The sequence below is a fragment of the Salvelinus namaycush genome, chromosome 36 (genome assembly GCF_016432855.1).
Source record: "Salvelinus namaycush isolate Seneca chromosome 36, SaNama_1.0, whole genome shotgun sequence".
Taxonomy (NCBI): domain Eukaryota; kingdom Metazoa; phylum Chordata; class Actinopteri; order Salmoniformes; family Salmonidae; genus Salvelinus; species Salvelinus namaycush.
Window position 1 is genome coordinate 21,230,157 of NC_052342.1, and position 16,824 is coordinate 21,246,980.

Here is a 16,824-nt window from a genome sequence, read left to right on the forward strand (position 1 = left end):
AACAGCACAACCAACTACACAACACACAACTACACAACACACAACTACACAGCACAACCAACTACACAACACACAACACACAACTAGACAACTACACAACACAACCAACTACACAACACACAACTACACAACACACAACTACACAACACACAACTAGACAACTACACAACACACAACTACACAGCACAACCAACTACACAACACACAACTACACAACACACAACTACACAACACACAACTACACAACTAGACAACTACACAACTAGACAACTACACAACACAACCAACTACACAACACATAACTACACAACACACAACTAGACAACTACACAACACAACCAACTACACAACACACAACTACACAGCACAACCAACTACACAACACACAACTACACAACACACAACACACAACTAGACAACTACACAACACAACCAACTACACAACACATAACTACACAACACACAACTAGACAACTACACAACACAACCAACTACACAACACACAACTACACAGCACAACCAACTACACAACACACAACTAGACAACTAGACAACTACACAACACACACCTAGACAACTACACAACACAACCAACTACACAACACACAACTACACAACACACACCTAGACAACTACACAACACAACCAACTGCACAACACACAACTACACAGGACAACCAACTACACAACACACAACTACACAACACACAACTAGACAACTACACAACACAACCAACTGCACAACACACAACTAGACAACTACACAACACAACCAACTACACAACACACAACTACACAACACACAACTAGACAACTACACAACACAACCAACTGCACAACACACAACTACACAACACACAACTAGACAAATAAACACACACACAACACACAACTAGACAACTACACAACACAACCAAATACATCATGGAGGTCGTATCAAGTATTGTATACTTCCTAAATTATTCCTGGAGAGCTACCGGCCTTTAGGTTTCTGCTCCAACCCCAGTTATAACTTGATTCAGCGTATCAAGCAGCTAATTATTCAAATCAGGTGCACTAGATTAGGGTTGAAGTGAAAACCTACTGGACAGCAGCTTTCCAGGAACAGGGTTGGAGAGCCCTGATGTAAAGGAACCTTACCCAAGTAACATAAATATTTGACACCATATAAACTACTCTGGAGAAGATCCCTATGCATATGAATATACACACCTGTGCTGTTTTAGTCTAGATGTTACAACCATCCCAGACACTCACATACTAACTCCCAACTTGGTAGACCTATGATGCTTACCAACTATCCAAACCCTTCATCTCCCTTCCTCTTCTTCTCTCCCTCTCTTCCTCCCTCACCCTCCTTACCTCGGCAGCATATCCGTGTGGGCTGGGAGCAGCTCCTGACCACCATCGCCCGCACCATCAACGAGGTGGAGAACCAGATCTTGACCCGCGACGCCAAGGGCATCAGCCAGGAGCAGCTCAACGAGTTCCGGGCCTCCTTCAACCACTTCGACAGGGTAATGAAACTAAAACAGTTTATTGTTCTTGGACTTGCTTTTCTTGATCTCACACTTGTCTTTTCTCTCGTCCTGGCTCTGATTTTGCAGATAGCGGCCATTTTGAAGAGGTTTTTACTTGCAATGACTGTGAAATGTGGTTGTTTTAAGTGTGAATGTTGGAATATTTCGTGGTTTCTTGCCATCATAGTGGTTCCTCCTCACAGAGTGTTACTGTATCACTAGCGTGTAGCATTCACATAATGGATCATTACATTGGACATAACGTCCAATCATAAACACTGATGGTTGTGTTCTGTCTCTCTCAGAAGAGAAACGGCATGATGGACCCAGACGACTTCCGTGCCTGTCTCATCTCCATGGGTTACGATCTGGTGAGTAGCCTAGCTACCAACAGGAAGTAGCCTCACATACAACAGTCCCTTTCACAGGAGGCTGGTGAGGGGAGGACAGCTCATAATAATGGCTGGAACGGAGTGAATGGAATGGTATGTTTGGTATGTTTTATACCATTCCATTTATTCTGCTCCAGCTATTATTATGAGCCTGTCCTCCCCAATTAAGATGCCACCAGCCACCTGTGCTCCCTTTTTATGAAATGACTTTAGTCTATCTAGTTATATACTGCTATAGTATAAAATGACATTAGTTTCCATTCAAGACATGTTCCAAAACATGTTCTCCCCTACATGATATGAAGGTGTAATGTATTCTAACTTGTTGACCAATAGGGTGAGGTGGTGTTTGCTGTATATTGGCGTTTGTATATTTGTAATGCTTCAATTAATGACAAACAATTTAAAGGTACAATATGCAGAAATCGTTCCGCCATTTCCTGGTTGCAAAAATTCTAATAGTGCACCTAATTTCAGTTTATGTGACAAAACAAGCAAGTGTAGAGAATCATTGTACCATATAAACTGCTGTGAAATGCAGCTTTAATGATAATAACGTTTTCTACTCTACTCTAAGGTGTTGTCCAATTGAGTGAAGTGTTCTAATTTACCCAAATGTGTTGTCCTGTCCAATAGGGTGAGGTGGAGTTTGCCCGCATCATGACGCTGGTGGATTCCAACAACACGGGCGTGGTCACCTTCCAGGCCTTTATCGACTTCATGACCCGCGAGACAGCCGAGACAGACACAGCCGATCAGGTCATGGCCTCCTTCAAGATCCTGGCCTCAGACAAGGTGACCTAGAACATTGTAATGTGGCCAGGTCTCCCTTGAGACAGAGGTCTTTGGACTTCTGTGGGACAACCTGGTAAAATGAAATAAATACATACAAATGGAATAAATGAAATAAATATATGCCTCTTCTCTTCCAGTCCTACATCACGGTTGATGAGCTACGCAGGGAGCTGCCCCCAGAGCAGGCAGAGTACTGCATCAGCCGCATGACCAGGTACACAGAATTACATACAACACTAGAATGGACATTGGCATCCTAGCAACATAACGTAAAACATAATCAGCTATGACATAGACCCCTCTAGCAGTATAATGTATCTCTATTACCAGGTACATTAGACCTCTCTAGTAATATAATGTATCTCTATGACCAGGTACATTAGACCTCTCTAGTAGTATAATGTATCTCTATTACCAGGTACATTAGACCTCTCTAGTAATATAATGTATCTCTATGACCAGGTACATTAGACCTCTCTAGTAATATAATGTATCTCTATAACCAGGTACATTAGACCTCTAGTAGTATAATGTATCTCTATAACCAGGTACATTAGACCTCTCTAGTAATATAATATATCTCTATAACCAGGTACATTAGACCTCTCTAGTAATATAATATATCTCTATAACCAGGTACATTAGACCTCTCTAGTAATATAATATATCTCTATAACCAGGTACATTAGACCTCTCTAGTAATATAATGTATCTCTATGACCAGGTACATTAGACCTCTCTAGTAATATAATATATCTCTATAACCAGGTACATTAGACCTCTCTAGTAATATAATGTATCTCTATAACCAGGTACATTAGACCTCTCTAGTAATATAATGTATATCTATTACCAGGTACATTGGAGCTGACGGCCCAGCCGGAGCCCTCGACTACATCTCCTTCTCCAGCGCTCTCTACGGAGAGAGCGACTTATAAACCCCCTCTCCTGTATGGAGAGAGCGACTTGTTTCCCTCCTCTCCCTTCTCTCCTCCTCTTTCCTCTTACTCATCCTCCCTCTATCCTCCTCCTCTCAGTCATCTGACGTTTCCCTCATATTAAACCTTCCTCCATGTTGTCTACACTGCCCAGAGAGGGTGGGAGGCTTTACTCAGATCAAAACTCAGAGACTCACCATGTCCTGTTTAGGTCTGTCTGGATATCTTAATGTTTAACTGTCATCCCTCTCTCATTCATACTGTCATCCGTACTGCACCAAGTGCCTGATGAGCCAGAATACCTGGAGTCACACGATAATCTGCTTCATGTTAACTGCCCTTTAGTATGATCAACCGGACAGAAAGATCACAAAGAAAGAACGGAAATAAAGAAAAATACTAAAATTGTTGAACAGTAGCAGAGTATTGGAGCAAAGCCCCCGGCCCTACACTCTTAGGAAAAAGGGTTCTACCTGGAACCAAAAAGGGTTCTTCAAAGGGCTCTCCTATAAGGACTGCCGAATAACCCTTTTAGGTTCAAGATAGCACCTTTTTTTCTAAGAATTTCCACCTGTCCTCCTCTCAGAATATTAAAATATGTTTTGGTTAGAATGGCTTACACAAATGTGGAAGAAGATTGGTTGGTTGTGTATTGATGCAGATGCATATTGTGTTTATACTGTAGTGGAAATGCTGTCCAATCTGAATGGTTGAATCCCCCTTACACCCCAAATTCTTTATAGCACCCCCTTATCCCAGAAGATATGCCCTTCCCTTTCCATAGAAACTTGTAACGTTGTGCCAACGTTTTCATAACGTTGTCATTAAGTAGGAATCCCAACTATCCAAGATATACATGTTGAGTTATATTATGTGTAAGAAAGCCATGCAGTCTCAAGCTCACCTTCAGACAAAAAGACAGACCGTAGTACCTGTTGTCAACCATTAATGTTATGTTAACATTAGTTGTCAATAATCAAATTTAGCCTGTGATTTTAGGGATTATTTTGGACGCACCCTAAGTTAATACAGTAGATCTGATGAGACCCCCCCCCCCCATAGGCCCAACAAGAGATACCAACCTGAGTAATGCATTGTGGATAAGAGTTAGTTCACCACTGGTCACCCGTAACCCTGCAGACAGGAAAGCTCATTTTGTTTGAAGGATAGGACGTCACCTCTCTCCTCTGTCACCCTCTATCATCACTCCCTTCGTATTGCGGTTGTCTGTTTGCTGTGCGTTTTGAGAGGAGAGAAAGACAGAGAGAGGTGTTAAATAGAGCGAGAGAGAGAGCGAGAACGAGAGAGAGAGAGCAAGAGAGAGAGAGAGAGGGCGGGAGACAGGACATCAGGTAAAGAGATGGTGAACCATAGTTAGGCCCCAGACTTCATCCAAAATGGCACCCTATTCCCTATGTAGTGCACTACTTTTGACCTGATCCAAAGTAACCAAGTTTACTACGTAGGGAATAGGGTGTCATTTGGGACAGAGCCAGCATCTGTAACTCCCATGTGTATGAATTCTTTCTTTTCCTCTTCCGTCTTCTCTATAATGCCCCTCCTCTCCTCCTCTCCTCCTCACTTTATTCTGTTCTATCATCCAGTCCAAGAGCTTGCTTCCACACAATCCATTTCAAAGTTAAAGACACACACCTTGGAATAAATTTAAAAAAGGGAAACTATATTACTATGTGATAACTTTTGTGTTGTGTTTTTATTTCCCATCGTTCACCATAAAAGGAGTGGCAATACTGTTGATGCAACTATTCACAAGTACAACCAATTTCCAGGATAGTTCCTGGACATTAAATAATTAGTAAATAATTAATAAAAAATAAATACAAGAGCTGTAATACTTGTATGAATGTAAACACTGTAAGATTAGTAAGACTTATAGTGCTTTCAGAAAGTATTAAAATTGATATAATTGTCATATTTTTGTCAACGACCTACACATAATTCTCTGTATTGTCAAAGTGGGAGAAAAAATGTAACATTTACAAAACATATATATATATGTATAATATATCTTGAATAGATAAGTATTCAGCCCCCTGAGTCAATAAATGTTAGAATCCCTTTTGGCAGTGATTACAGCTGTGATTCTTTCAGGGTAAGTCTCTAAGAGTGATTACAGCTGTGATTCTTTCAGGGTAAGTCTCGAAGAGTGATTACAGCTGTGATTCTTTCAGGGTAAGTCTCGAAGAGTGATTACAGCTGTGATTCTTTCAGGGTAAGTCTCTAAGAGTGATTACAGCTGTGATTCTTTCAGGGTAAGTCTCTAAGAGTGATTACAGCTGTGATTCTTTCAGGGTAAGTCTCTAAGAGTGATTACAACTGTGATTCTTTCAGGGTAAGTCTCGAAGAGTGATTACAGCTGTGATTCTTTCAGGGTAAGTCTTAGCTGCCTTTTTGCATGATTATGTTTTACATTTATCAAGCTCTGTCAAGTTGGTTTTTGATCATTGATAGACAGACATTATTAAGTCTTGTCATAGATTATGAAGCTGATTTAAGTCAAAACTGTAACTAGGTCACTCGGAAACATTCAATGTCGTCTTGATAAGCAACTCCAGTATATATTTGGCATAATGTTTTAGGTTATTGTCCTGCTGAAAGGTGAATTTGTCTCCCAGTGTCTGTTGGAAAGCAGACTGAACCAGGTTTTCCTCTTTCTTGCCTGTGCTTAGCTCTACTCTGTTTATTTTTATCCTGAAAAACTTCCCAGTCCTGAATGATTACAAGCATACCCACAACATAATGCAGCTAACACGATGCTTGAAAATATGGACAGTGGTACTCAGTATTGTGTTGTACTGGATTTGCCCCAAACATAACACTTTGTATTCAGGACAAAAGTGAATTGCTTTGGCACATTTTTTTTGCAGTATTACTTTAGTGCCTTGTTGCAAAAAAGATTGGCACACTTGTATTTGGGGAGTTTCTCCCATTCTTCTCTGCAGATCATCTCAAGCTCTCAGGTTGGGTGGGGAGTTTTCAGGTCTCTCCAGAGATGTTAGATCGGGTTCAAGTCCGGGCTCTGGATGTGCCACTCAAGGACATTCAGAGACTTGTCCCGAAGCCACTCCTGCGTTGTCTTGGTTGTGTGCTTTTGGTCATTGTTCTGTTGGAAGGTAAACCGTCGCTCCAGTCTGAGGTCCAGAGCGCTCTGGAGCAGGTTTTCATCAAGGATCTCTCTCTGTACATTGCTCCATTCATCTTTCCCTCAATCTTGACTAGTCTCCCAGTCCCTGCCGCTGAAAAACATCCCCATAGCATGATGCTGCCACCACCATGCTTCACCGTAGGGATGGTGCCAGGTTTCCTCCAGATGTGACACTTGACATTCAGGGTTCAATCTTGGGTTCATCAGACCAGAGAACCCTGTTTCTCATGGTCTGAGAGTCTTTACTATCTTTACTAGACCTTTTTTGCTCTGACATGCACAGTGTCGTGTCTTTACTATCATTAAATGAAGACTTTTAGTTTTTATCAAAGATTCTCTGTAATTAGTATTACGCGATTAAACTGATTAATCATGTAACTGTAATTAACTAGGAAGTCGGGGCACCAAGGAAAATATTCAGATTACAAAGTTATAATTTCCTAATATCTTTTCAGATATTTTATATCTGATCAATTAGTCTTCGAATTAATGAATGATTTACTTTACCTCACGTTAGTCTCAATCCAAACGTCGTAAATTGTTGGTTATCTGCACGAACCCAGTCTTCACTATGAGTCATCCATACATCAATTGTCTTAAATCATTTATTTACTAACTAAGTAATTCACAGAAATGCATAAACAAACAAAGTAAATATGGTTACAAGAAATGATAGGAGAATGTGCCCTAGTGGGCTAAACCGGCATGGCGACTTGTTTAACAAAAGGGGGAGTGGGGGTCACCTGAGAAGTCACTACAGAGTTGATAATTATAACAATTGAAATACTAATCCTTTGCACATGAATGCTCACTCATTCGGGAACAATTGCAATCAATATATATATTTACGCTCAGTGTGTCGTCTTGATCGCTGTTGAAAAGTTTGTTTCTTTTGAAGAATTGTCTGTTTCTCTCTCTCTCTGTCTGTCGTGGTTAGAGGGGATAGTTCAGAGCGACATTCATTCATGTTGTTGTAGAATGGACGTTTCGGCGGTTGTCGTTCTTCGCGTTCAATGATACCGACTTCCTAGCTGCAGACTAGTAATTAATATCAAAGACTTGTTCTTATTCTGTCGGTATCGATAGTCTAAGAGTTTAACCACGTGGTATGGTTAAAAGATTCAGCAATGGTCTGCAACCTTCGTCCTCTCGTAATGGAGAAAAACATGGTCTCCTGAGAATTTCTCAAAGTTCGGGTTTTATTCGGAATTGCAGAAAAGGGCTGTCCCAGGATGTCTGACCCTAACTGGGCTCGTGGGCGGTCCTCTGATTTAGTTCAACTCAAAAGGGAATTGGAGTTTCCTTCATTAAACAGTCCAAAATCACATTACACAATTTTACAAACAGTATCATCCTCACTCATTCATCTTATACAACAATTAGATGTAAACCTCATATCTGAGGCTATTATGTAAACAGCGTTATGGTAATGTGGCCGCACCGTCTCCCATGAGCCTCACAAAAATGAAACAAACGGACCAGTTCGTAGCTGGATTCTTCACCGATCTTTTATACCTTCTCCGGAACATAAATGTTGTTCGGACCTCAAGTTCTGTGAGGTGGAAGAAATGCCTTTGTTCTCTATGAAAATTCACTCTGTCTCTATACTGTGTGGCCATGAGGAGATCCTCTCCTCAGGAATTTACGACCTCTCTCTGACCCCAGCAGTCTGGTTGTAGGAGCAGAGAGCGGGGGATGGTGCTCGCTGTACCCAAAGAGGGCAACATCATGACAACAGTTAACCTCTCTGGGATATGTGGGACGTCCCACCTGGCCAAAAGCCAGTGAAAATGCAGAGCGCCAAATTCAAATAAATCACTATAAAAATCTAACTTTCATGAAATCACACATGTAAGACACCAAATTAAAGCTACACTTGTTGTGAATCCAGCCAACATGTCAGATTTCAAAAAGGCTTTTCGGCGAAAGCAAACGATGCTATTATCTGAGGATAGCACCTCCGTAAACAAAGAGAAAAAAGCATATTTCAACCCTGCAGGCGTGACACAAAACGCAGAAATAAAAATATAAATCATGCCTTAACTTTGACGAGCTTCTTTTGTTGGCACTCCAACATGTCCCATAAACATCACAAATGGTCCTTTTGTTCGATTAATTCCGTCGATATAAATCCAAAATGTCCATTTATTTGGCGCGTTTGATCCAGAAAAACACCGGTTCCAACTTGCGCAACGTGACTACATAATATCTCAAAAGTTACCTGTAAACTTTGCCAAAACATTTCAAACTACTTTTGTAATACAACTTTAGGTATTTTTTAACGTAAATAATCGATAAAATTGAAGACGGGATGATCTGTGTTCAATACAGGAGGAAAGAAAACTGTAGCTAGCTTTCTGGTCACGCGCCTCTATCTAACAGTACACTTGAAGTGAGCCTCGTTCTGAACAGGGCTACTTCTTCATTACACAAAGGAAAAACCTCAACCAATTTCTAAAGACTGGTGACATCCAGTGGAAGATGTCACCAATTATTATTTTTTTGACCAAGAAGGAGAGTGATGCATCAGATGACCTGGCCTCCACAATCCTCCGACCTCAACCAAATTGAGATGGTTCGGGATGAGTCGGACCGCAGAGAGAAGGAAAAGCAGCCACCAAGTGCTCAGCATATATGGGAACTCCTTCAAGACGGTTGGAAAAGCATTCCAGGTGAAGCTGGTTGAGAGAATGCCAAGAGTGTGCAAAGCTGTCATCAAGGCAAAGCGTGCCTATTTGAAGAATCTCAAATATTAAATATATATTTTTTGGTTACTACATGATTCCATATGTTTTTTCATAGTTTTGATGTCTTCACTATTATTCTACAATGTAGAAAATAGTAAAAATAAAGAAAAACCCTTGAATGAGTAGCTGTTCTAAAACTTTTGACCGGTAGTGTATTTCCACCTTTAGCTGAGATCATGAGCAAAGAATAATTTTTTACAGCACCTTACACAACATGTATATACACCCATTTCCCTAATCAGCCCATTCACTGTGTCCAGTTTGAAATATAGTTGAGTAGTGGAAACCAGAGTCTATCAAACCTGGGCTGTCTCTTGCGGAGGTCATAAGTAAGCTTTTCAAGAGGGAGAAAGTCAACAATCTGGTCAATCCACATTTTAAATGTAGGAGAAGAATTAGATGCCCACTGTAGGAGAATACATTTCTTAGTTAAGTATGTGATAGTCATAAACACATTTTCTCTGTCTGGATAAATAATAAAGTCCTGCTGGGCATTAAGAAGATAGAGACACAGGCTCATATCAAACTGTACAGCTAGTATTTTCTGTGCAGCAGTATGTATAGATTGCCAAAATCTGGTAATCTCTCTACAACTCCAAAATACATGTAGTGGGTGCCATTTTTGTGTGTTATTTTTAATTTTACTCATTACATCATTTACATTGAAATTAAATATTCGAATCATTTGAAAATAGCAATCAAACATTTGCTATTGTTATTCTGTAAAACATTGAAATAAAATATTTGCTACTTTTCCTATCCTGATAGGCATTCAAAAGTGTTTTTGGGTGTCAGCGAAAATGTATGCAGTAAAAAGTACATACTTTTCTTTAGGAATGTAGTGAAGTATAAAGTAAAAGTTGTCCAAAATATAAATAGTAAAGTAGAGTACAGATACCCCCCAAAAAACGACTTCTGTGGAAGTTCTTACACAGGGACAGTCAAAGTCAATCTGAAATGAATCATTGTTTATTGTTAGCAAGCTGGAGAGGTCACAGTCAAATTTAGATGTGTAAAGTAGCGGTCTGAAGTGAGCTCTCACGGGGCAGTCCCGTTAGTTTCCTTAGATACTGACACGTTCTATTTGCATGATTTAGTTTATTCACCATTCAGAATGAATGTTTGCTTCATTCATGTGACGGACCAATACCTCACGAGGCTTCCTCTCTCTGAGCCGAGGCCTTGAAACTGATACATCCATTTCTCTAAACAAGTTTCTGGGCATACTGCCAAATTGCAGATACTGATAGTGAGGATTCCTTCAATCAGTCACTTGCATGAAAACAGAAATGGGTTTATAGAAAAAGCACAAACATAACACAGAAATTGGCTATTAGAAAATCACAAACATAATTTCCATCACAGTAGTAGTTTAGAGTATTTTTACTTAGGTACTTTACACAACTGCACCAGGCTTGGTTGGTGGTGGGTGATGGGGGTAACACATGGGTTCCTTGTGCCTAAACTTAACCGATCACATTCATTTTCTGCCATTGAGGCAGATCTGCTCTTACAACAGGACGAATGGAATTGCTTGCTTGAACTCAACCAATCACATTTCTTGCCTAAACTTAAACTTTCACGTTACTTTCTGCCTTCGAGATAGAGCTGCCCTGAACAAGATACTGAATAAGGAAAACTCTAATAGGCTCTAAATACCTCTTATGCTTTTAAATAAATGACTGTTTTAACGTACACATGAATATCCAACAGATTGTGAACAATTAGCTATTTTGTTTTTGTAATTCAATCAACAGAGTGTAGAATACATGCCAGTCCACAGTCCTAAAGTCTTAATCATAAAAAATAGTAAATACAGACAATACCATAGTGATCATAAAAAATGTTGAAGATTTTTGTGTGAATAAACTTAATATTTCCACAATGCTGGTAATAGATGATGTCACTGACTACACTTACATAAACTTAAAGTTAGTAAGCTGTGAAAAGGGAAACCCTGATATAAAATCAACGTTGTGGTAAACACGATTTTATGAGCCACTTCTCTGTCTCCAGTTTATTCAACTCATACAACATTATAACGACAGAGATGTAGTCATGCATGTTATATACAGTATAATGTGTTTTTTTGTGGTATTTTTTATTTGACTCATTACATCATTTACATTGAAAGGAAATCATTTTTCATTTAATCATTTGAAAATAGCAATCAAACATTTGCTACTGTAATTCTGTATGACATTGGAATCAAACATTTGCTACTGTAATTCTGTTAAAACACTGAAATAAAAAAGGTGCTACTGTAATTCTGTTAAAACATTTAAATAAAAAACGTGCTACTGTAATTATGTTAAAAGAATGACATGTTATAAGGTTTGATTTGTCTGAAATGTTTATTATTTGTTTGAACAGTTTTTCTTCTTCTGTGGTATGGTACTGACTGTTGTGTATAGTAAACTATTGAAACACAGGTTGTCAACACTCATTCACTCATTTCACCTGTGTTTTCTGAATACCTAGAGTGCTCCTGCTACTTCTTTTCATCACTCGAACTCACTTTGCTGTAGGATACCCCTCTGACATACGTCTTACTTCATCCACAATACCTCGACCCTTCTTCCAAATTGCCTCACCCACTTCCCATACTGCCTCAGCTGCTTTCTCTGCTGCCTCTCCTGGTGTCTGTGCATCCTCTGCTGCAGCAGCTCCAACTACCCCCCCTCCTATTCCTCCTGCAAATGCTGCTAACACACCAACAACTATGCCTAACCCTGTACCCACTCCAATGTTTGCCCCAGCTCCTCCAGCTACTCCTCCTGCTACTCCTTCTGCTACTCCTGCTGCTGTTGCTAGTCCTCCTGCTGCTGCTACTCCTCCTGCTACTCCTGCTGCTGCTACTCCTTCTGCTACTCCTGCTGCTGTTGCTAGTCCTCCTGCTGCTGCTACTCCTCCTGCTACTCCTGCTGCTCCCGCTACTCCTCCTGCTGCTGCTACTCCTCCTACTACCCCTCCTGCTGCTGCCATTACTCCTCCTGCTGCCACTCCTCCTGCTACTCCTCCTGCTGCTGCTGATACTTCTCCTGCTACTGCTACTCCTGCAACTCCTCCTGCTACTCCTCCTGCTGCTGATCCTGCTGCTGCTTTTGCTGCTGCTGCTGTACTACTTATGAGAGAAAGTACTATTGCTAATGACCCTACAACCCCAAGGAACGCTCCTACCACTACACCTGTTGCTACCCCTGACAACTTGATCAGTAGTTTCTTTCTCGCTCTTTCCTTGGCTAGTTTTTCGATCTCTTCCTCTGACATCTGGCTGTTTGACTCTCTAAGACTCTCTTTCTCTGCTTGTTTGACTCCCTCCACTGCTTGAAGCATCTCATTGGTGTAGCATCTTCCTCCGTCCTCTCTCTCTATGGTGTTGAGTAACTCTGTTACTTGGTACTGATTGTTCCTGTACTGACCCTGCTGACTGTTGTTCCAGTATTTGTTGTCAATGACATGACAGCGGCCTCCACATTTCTCCACAAGCTCACTCAGTTTCTTATTTGTTTTCACAAAATCCTGAATAGTTTTTCCTTCATGAAGCTGGTCACCGTAAATGAAGAGAACTGTGGCATAATTGAAGATCTGTCGTGAAAAAAAGTTCTCGATTTCTGTGATGACTCTTTCCTCGAGGACTGTGTACTTTTCCACTCTAAGCACAATGAGAAAGGCATGTGGCCCCGGAGCACATTCTACAATACATCTCACTAGTTCAGGTTTCAGCTCCTCTTCAGGGATGTCTGTGTCAAAGAGTCCAGGTGTGTCTACTACAGTGAGTTTTCTTCCATTGATGATCTTGGTCTTTGCTTCACACATGTGCGTTCTAGACTTGGCTGAACTGTTTATCTTGAACTCTTCATCTCCTCCTCCAAAGATGGTGTTTCCTGCACTGCTTTTGCCCCATCCTGTTTTTCCCAGCAGCACAATCCTCATTGGGTTAACTTCTTAGGGCTAGGACCCTTTTTTCTCCACTTCCTGACGTGCCCAAAGTAAATGGCCTGTAGCTCAGGCCCTGAAGCCAGGATATGCACATAATTGGTACCATTGGAAAGAAAACACATAAGTTTGTAGAAATGTTAAAATAATGTAGGAGAATATAACACAATAGATATGGTAGGAGAAAATCCAAAGAAAAACCAACCAGAATTTTTCTTTTTTTGAGAGACCATCCTCTTAGAAATGCACGCTCCCTGGATGGAATTCCTATGGCTTCCATAGGGTATCAGCAATCTATGTTCAAGGTTTCAGGCTTGTAACTTCAAAAACGAATAAGAAAAATCAGTTTTAGTAGAAGGACACAGTCTTGGAAATTCGTGTTTGCATTCGTTTCCTATTGAACATACTTATTTCCGAAAGAAATATTACAGTTTGATTACATTTTAGGGTATCTGAGGAGTTAATAGAAACATATTTTGACTTGTTGAAACAAAGTTTAGGGGTAGAGTAAGTGAATATAAGCCACTTACAGTATGTGTACATAAATGTTTAAATCCATAATATTTATTTGAATTGCGCGCCCTCCAGTTTCACCGGAAGTTGTCCCGCTAGCGGGACACCGAGCCTACACCCTATTCCCTATGTAGTGCACTACTTTTGACCTGATACAAAGTAACCAAGTGCACTACTTAGAGAATAGGGGGCCTTTCGGACAGAGACACTATCAGTAACTCCCGTGTGTATGAATTCTTTCTCTTCCTCATCGGTCTTCTCTCTTATGCTCCTCCTCTCCTCCTTCCCTCCTCTCCTCCTTCCTTCCTCATTTTATTCTATTCTATCACCCACTCCAAGAGCTTGCTTCCACACAATCTATTTCAAAGTTAAAGACAAACATCTTGGAATAAATGTAAAAAAGGAAAACTATATTACTATGTGAAGCTTTGTGTTTTATTTCCCATTGTTCACCATAAAGGGACTGGCAATACTGTTGAAGTTAGACCAGTTGCAACTGTTCAGAACTACAACCATTTTCTAGGATAGTTCCTGGAAATGAAATAATTAATAAATAATTAATTAAAAATATAAGAAAGAACTGTAAAAGTTGTATAAATGTAAACACTGTAATGTGACTGTAAGATTAGTAAGACTCATAGCGCTTTCAGAAGGTATTCACACCCCTTGACTTTTTCCACATTTTGTTGTGTTACGAGGTCGGATTAAATGGACTTAATTGTCTTTTTTTGTCAACGATCTACTCAAAATACTCTGTAATGTCAAAGTGGAAGACAATTAGAACATTTGTAAAAACAAATTAATATATCTTGATTAGATAAGCAACCCCCTGAGTCAATAAATGTTAGAATCACTTTTGGTAGCAATTACAGCTGTGTGTCTTTCTGGGTAAGTCTCTAAGAGATTTGCACATACCCTATTTGCACATTATTCTTTTTTAAATTCTTTAAGCTGTCAAGTTGGTTGTTGATCATTGCTGGACAGCCATTTTCAGGTCTTGCCAAAGATTTTCAAGCTGATTTAAGTCAAAACTTAGGAACAGGGACATTCAATGTCAGCTTGGTAAGCAACTGCATTATATATTTCCCCTTGTGATTTAGGTTATTGTCCTGCTAAAAGCTGAATTTGTCTCCCAGTGTCTGTTGGAAAGCAGATAGGTTTGCCTCTAGGATTTTGCCTGTGCCTAGCTCTACTCTGTTTATTTTTATCCTGAAAAACTTCCCAGTCTTTAATGATTACAAGCATAACCACAACATAATGCAGCTAACACTATGCTTGAAAATATGGACAGTGGTACTCTGTAATGTGTTGTACTGGATTTGCCCCAAACATAACACTTTGTATTCAGGACAAAAGTTAATTGCTTTCCACATTTTTTGCAGTATTACTTTAGTGCCTTGTTGCAAACATGATGCATGTTTTGGAATATTTGTTATTCTGTACAGGCTTGATCCATCCTCAGTTTTCTCCTATCACAGCCATTAAACTCTTTAACTGTTTTAAAGTTACCCTTGGCCTCATGGTGAAATCACTGAGCGGTTTCCTCCCTCTCCGACCTGTGTCTTTGTAGTGACTGGATGTATTGATGCACCATCCAAAGTGTAATTAATAACTTCACATTGCTAAAAGGGATATTCAATGTCTTTTTTTACCCATCTACCAATAGGTACCCTTCTTTGCGAGGCATTGGAAAACCTCCCTGGTCGTGGTGATTGAATCTGTGTTTGAAATTCACTGCTCGACCGACAGACCTTACATATAATTGTATGTGTGGTTTCCAAGATGACGAAGTCATTACAAAATCATGTTAAACACTATTATTGAACACAGAGTGAGTCCATGCAACTTATTAATTGACTTGTTAAGCAAATTTCTACTCCTGAACATATAGAGGCTTGCCATAACGAAGGGATTGAATAGTTATTGATTCAAGACATTTCAGCTTTTCATTTTGTATTAATATGTAAAAACATAGTTCCACTTTGAAATTATGGCGTATTGTGTATAGGCCAGTGACCAACAATCTCAATTTAAACCATTTAAAAATCCGACTAACACAACAAAATATGGGAAAAGTAAATGGGTGTGAATACTTTCTGAATGCACTGTATTTCAGCTAGCACATAAATTATGAAAAATGGCAGAAGTATGCCTCTGAAAAATGAACTGTCTAAAACTTGGCCGGGACATGCTTTCAACGGTGCTATCCAACTCCTGACACCGGTGTAGTTAATTATGGGGATATCCTGACTTGGACTCAAACCCTGGTCCCTGTAACAGTCATTCCAGAGCCATTATACAGTACAAAAAGGCTCAAATCTCTTGGTAAGGTTGCCAGGTGTTTTATTAAGTTTGTTTTGTAGTTCAACTTTCATTTCATGTTTTATTTTTCTTTGCTGCTCTACTCACTTTTCATAAAATGAAATCCATTAAATGTTAATACAATGTGAGTGGCCGAAAAGATCCCTGCGTCATTACTTAATTATTTTAATTAATAGACTCATCAAAATGTAGGGAAAACGGCTTAACAAAAGTCTTAACAGGACCAGGAAGTGTATTATATTACATTTGCGAACACACAACGAACCTGTAAACACTCAAGCTGGACAAAAGACGCACAGCAGATTTGGCACAATGGTTGTGATACAACAGAGAGTTATTCTGCACAAAGATAATTACACAAGTGTAGTGGAGACACCGCACAATGGTTGTGTAAACATTTTACAGGCAACGACAAAAATATCAGTCGCATCACAACCATTGTGTTCAATGCATTGTAGGCTACATCAGTTGTTCAACCAAGCAGGCTGGAGA

At 39.9% G+C, this 16,824-nt stretch overlaps 1 protein-coding gene across 3 annotated transcripts in view; it reads left to right on the forward strand.

Moving 5' to 3' along the window:
* LOC120030192 (alpha-actinin-3-like) overlaps positions 1 to 5,343 on the forward strand; it is a 57,271-nt gene extending 51,928 nt beyond the window's left edge. For all 3 annotated transcript variants that reach the window (XM_038975544.1, XM_038975543.1, XM_038975545.1), the window contains 5 exons: positions 1,371 to 1,517; positions 1,826 to 1,891; positions 2,549 to 2,707; positions 2,845 to 2,921; positions 3,564 to 5,343. In XM_038975544.1, coding sequence (XP_038831472.1) covers positions 1,371 to 1,517; positions 1,826 to 1,891; positions 2,549 to 2,707; positions 2,845 to 2,921; positions 3,564 to 3,645 — 531 coding nt within the window. In that variant the 3' untranslated portion in view covers positions 3,646 to 5,343. The remainder of the gene's footprint in view (positions 1 to 1,370; positions 1,518 to 1,825; positions 1,892 to 2,548; positions 2,708 to 2,844; positions 2,922 to 3,563) is intronic.
* The last annotated feature ends 11,481 nt before the right edge of the window (positions 5,344 to 16,824 follow it).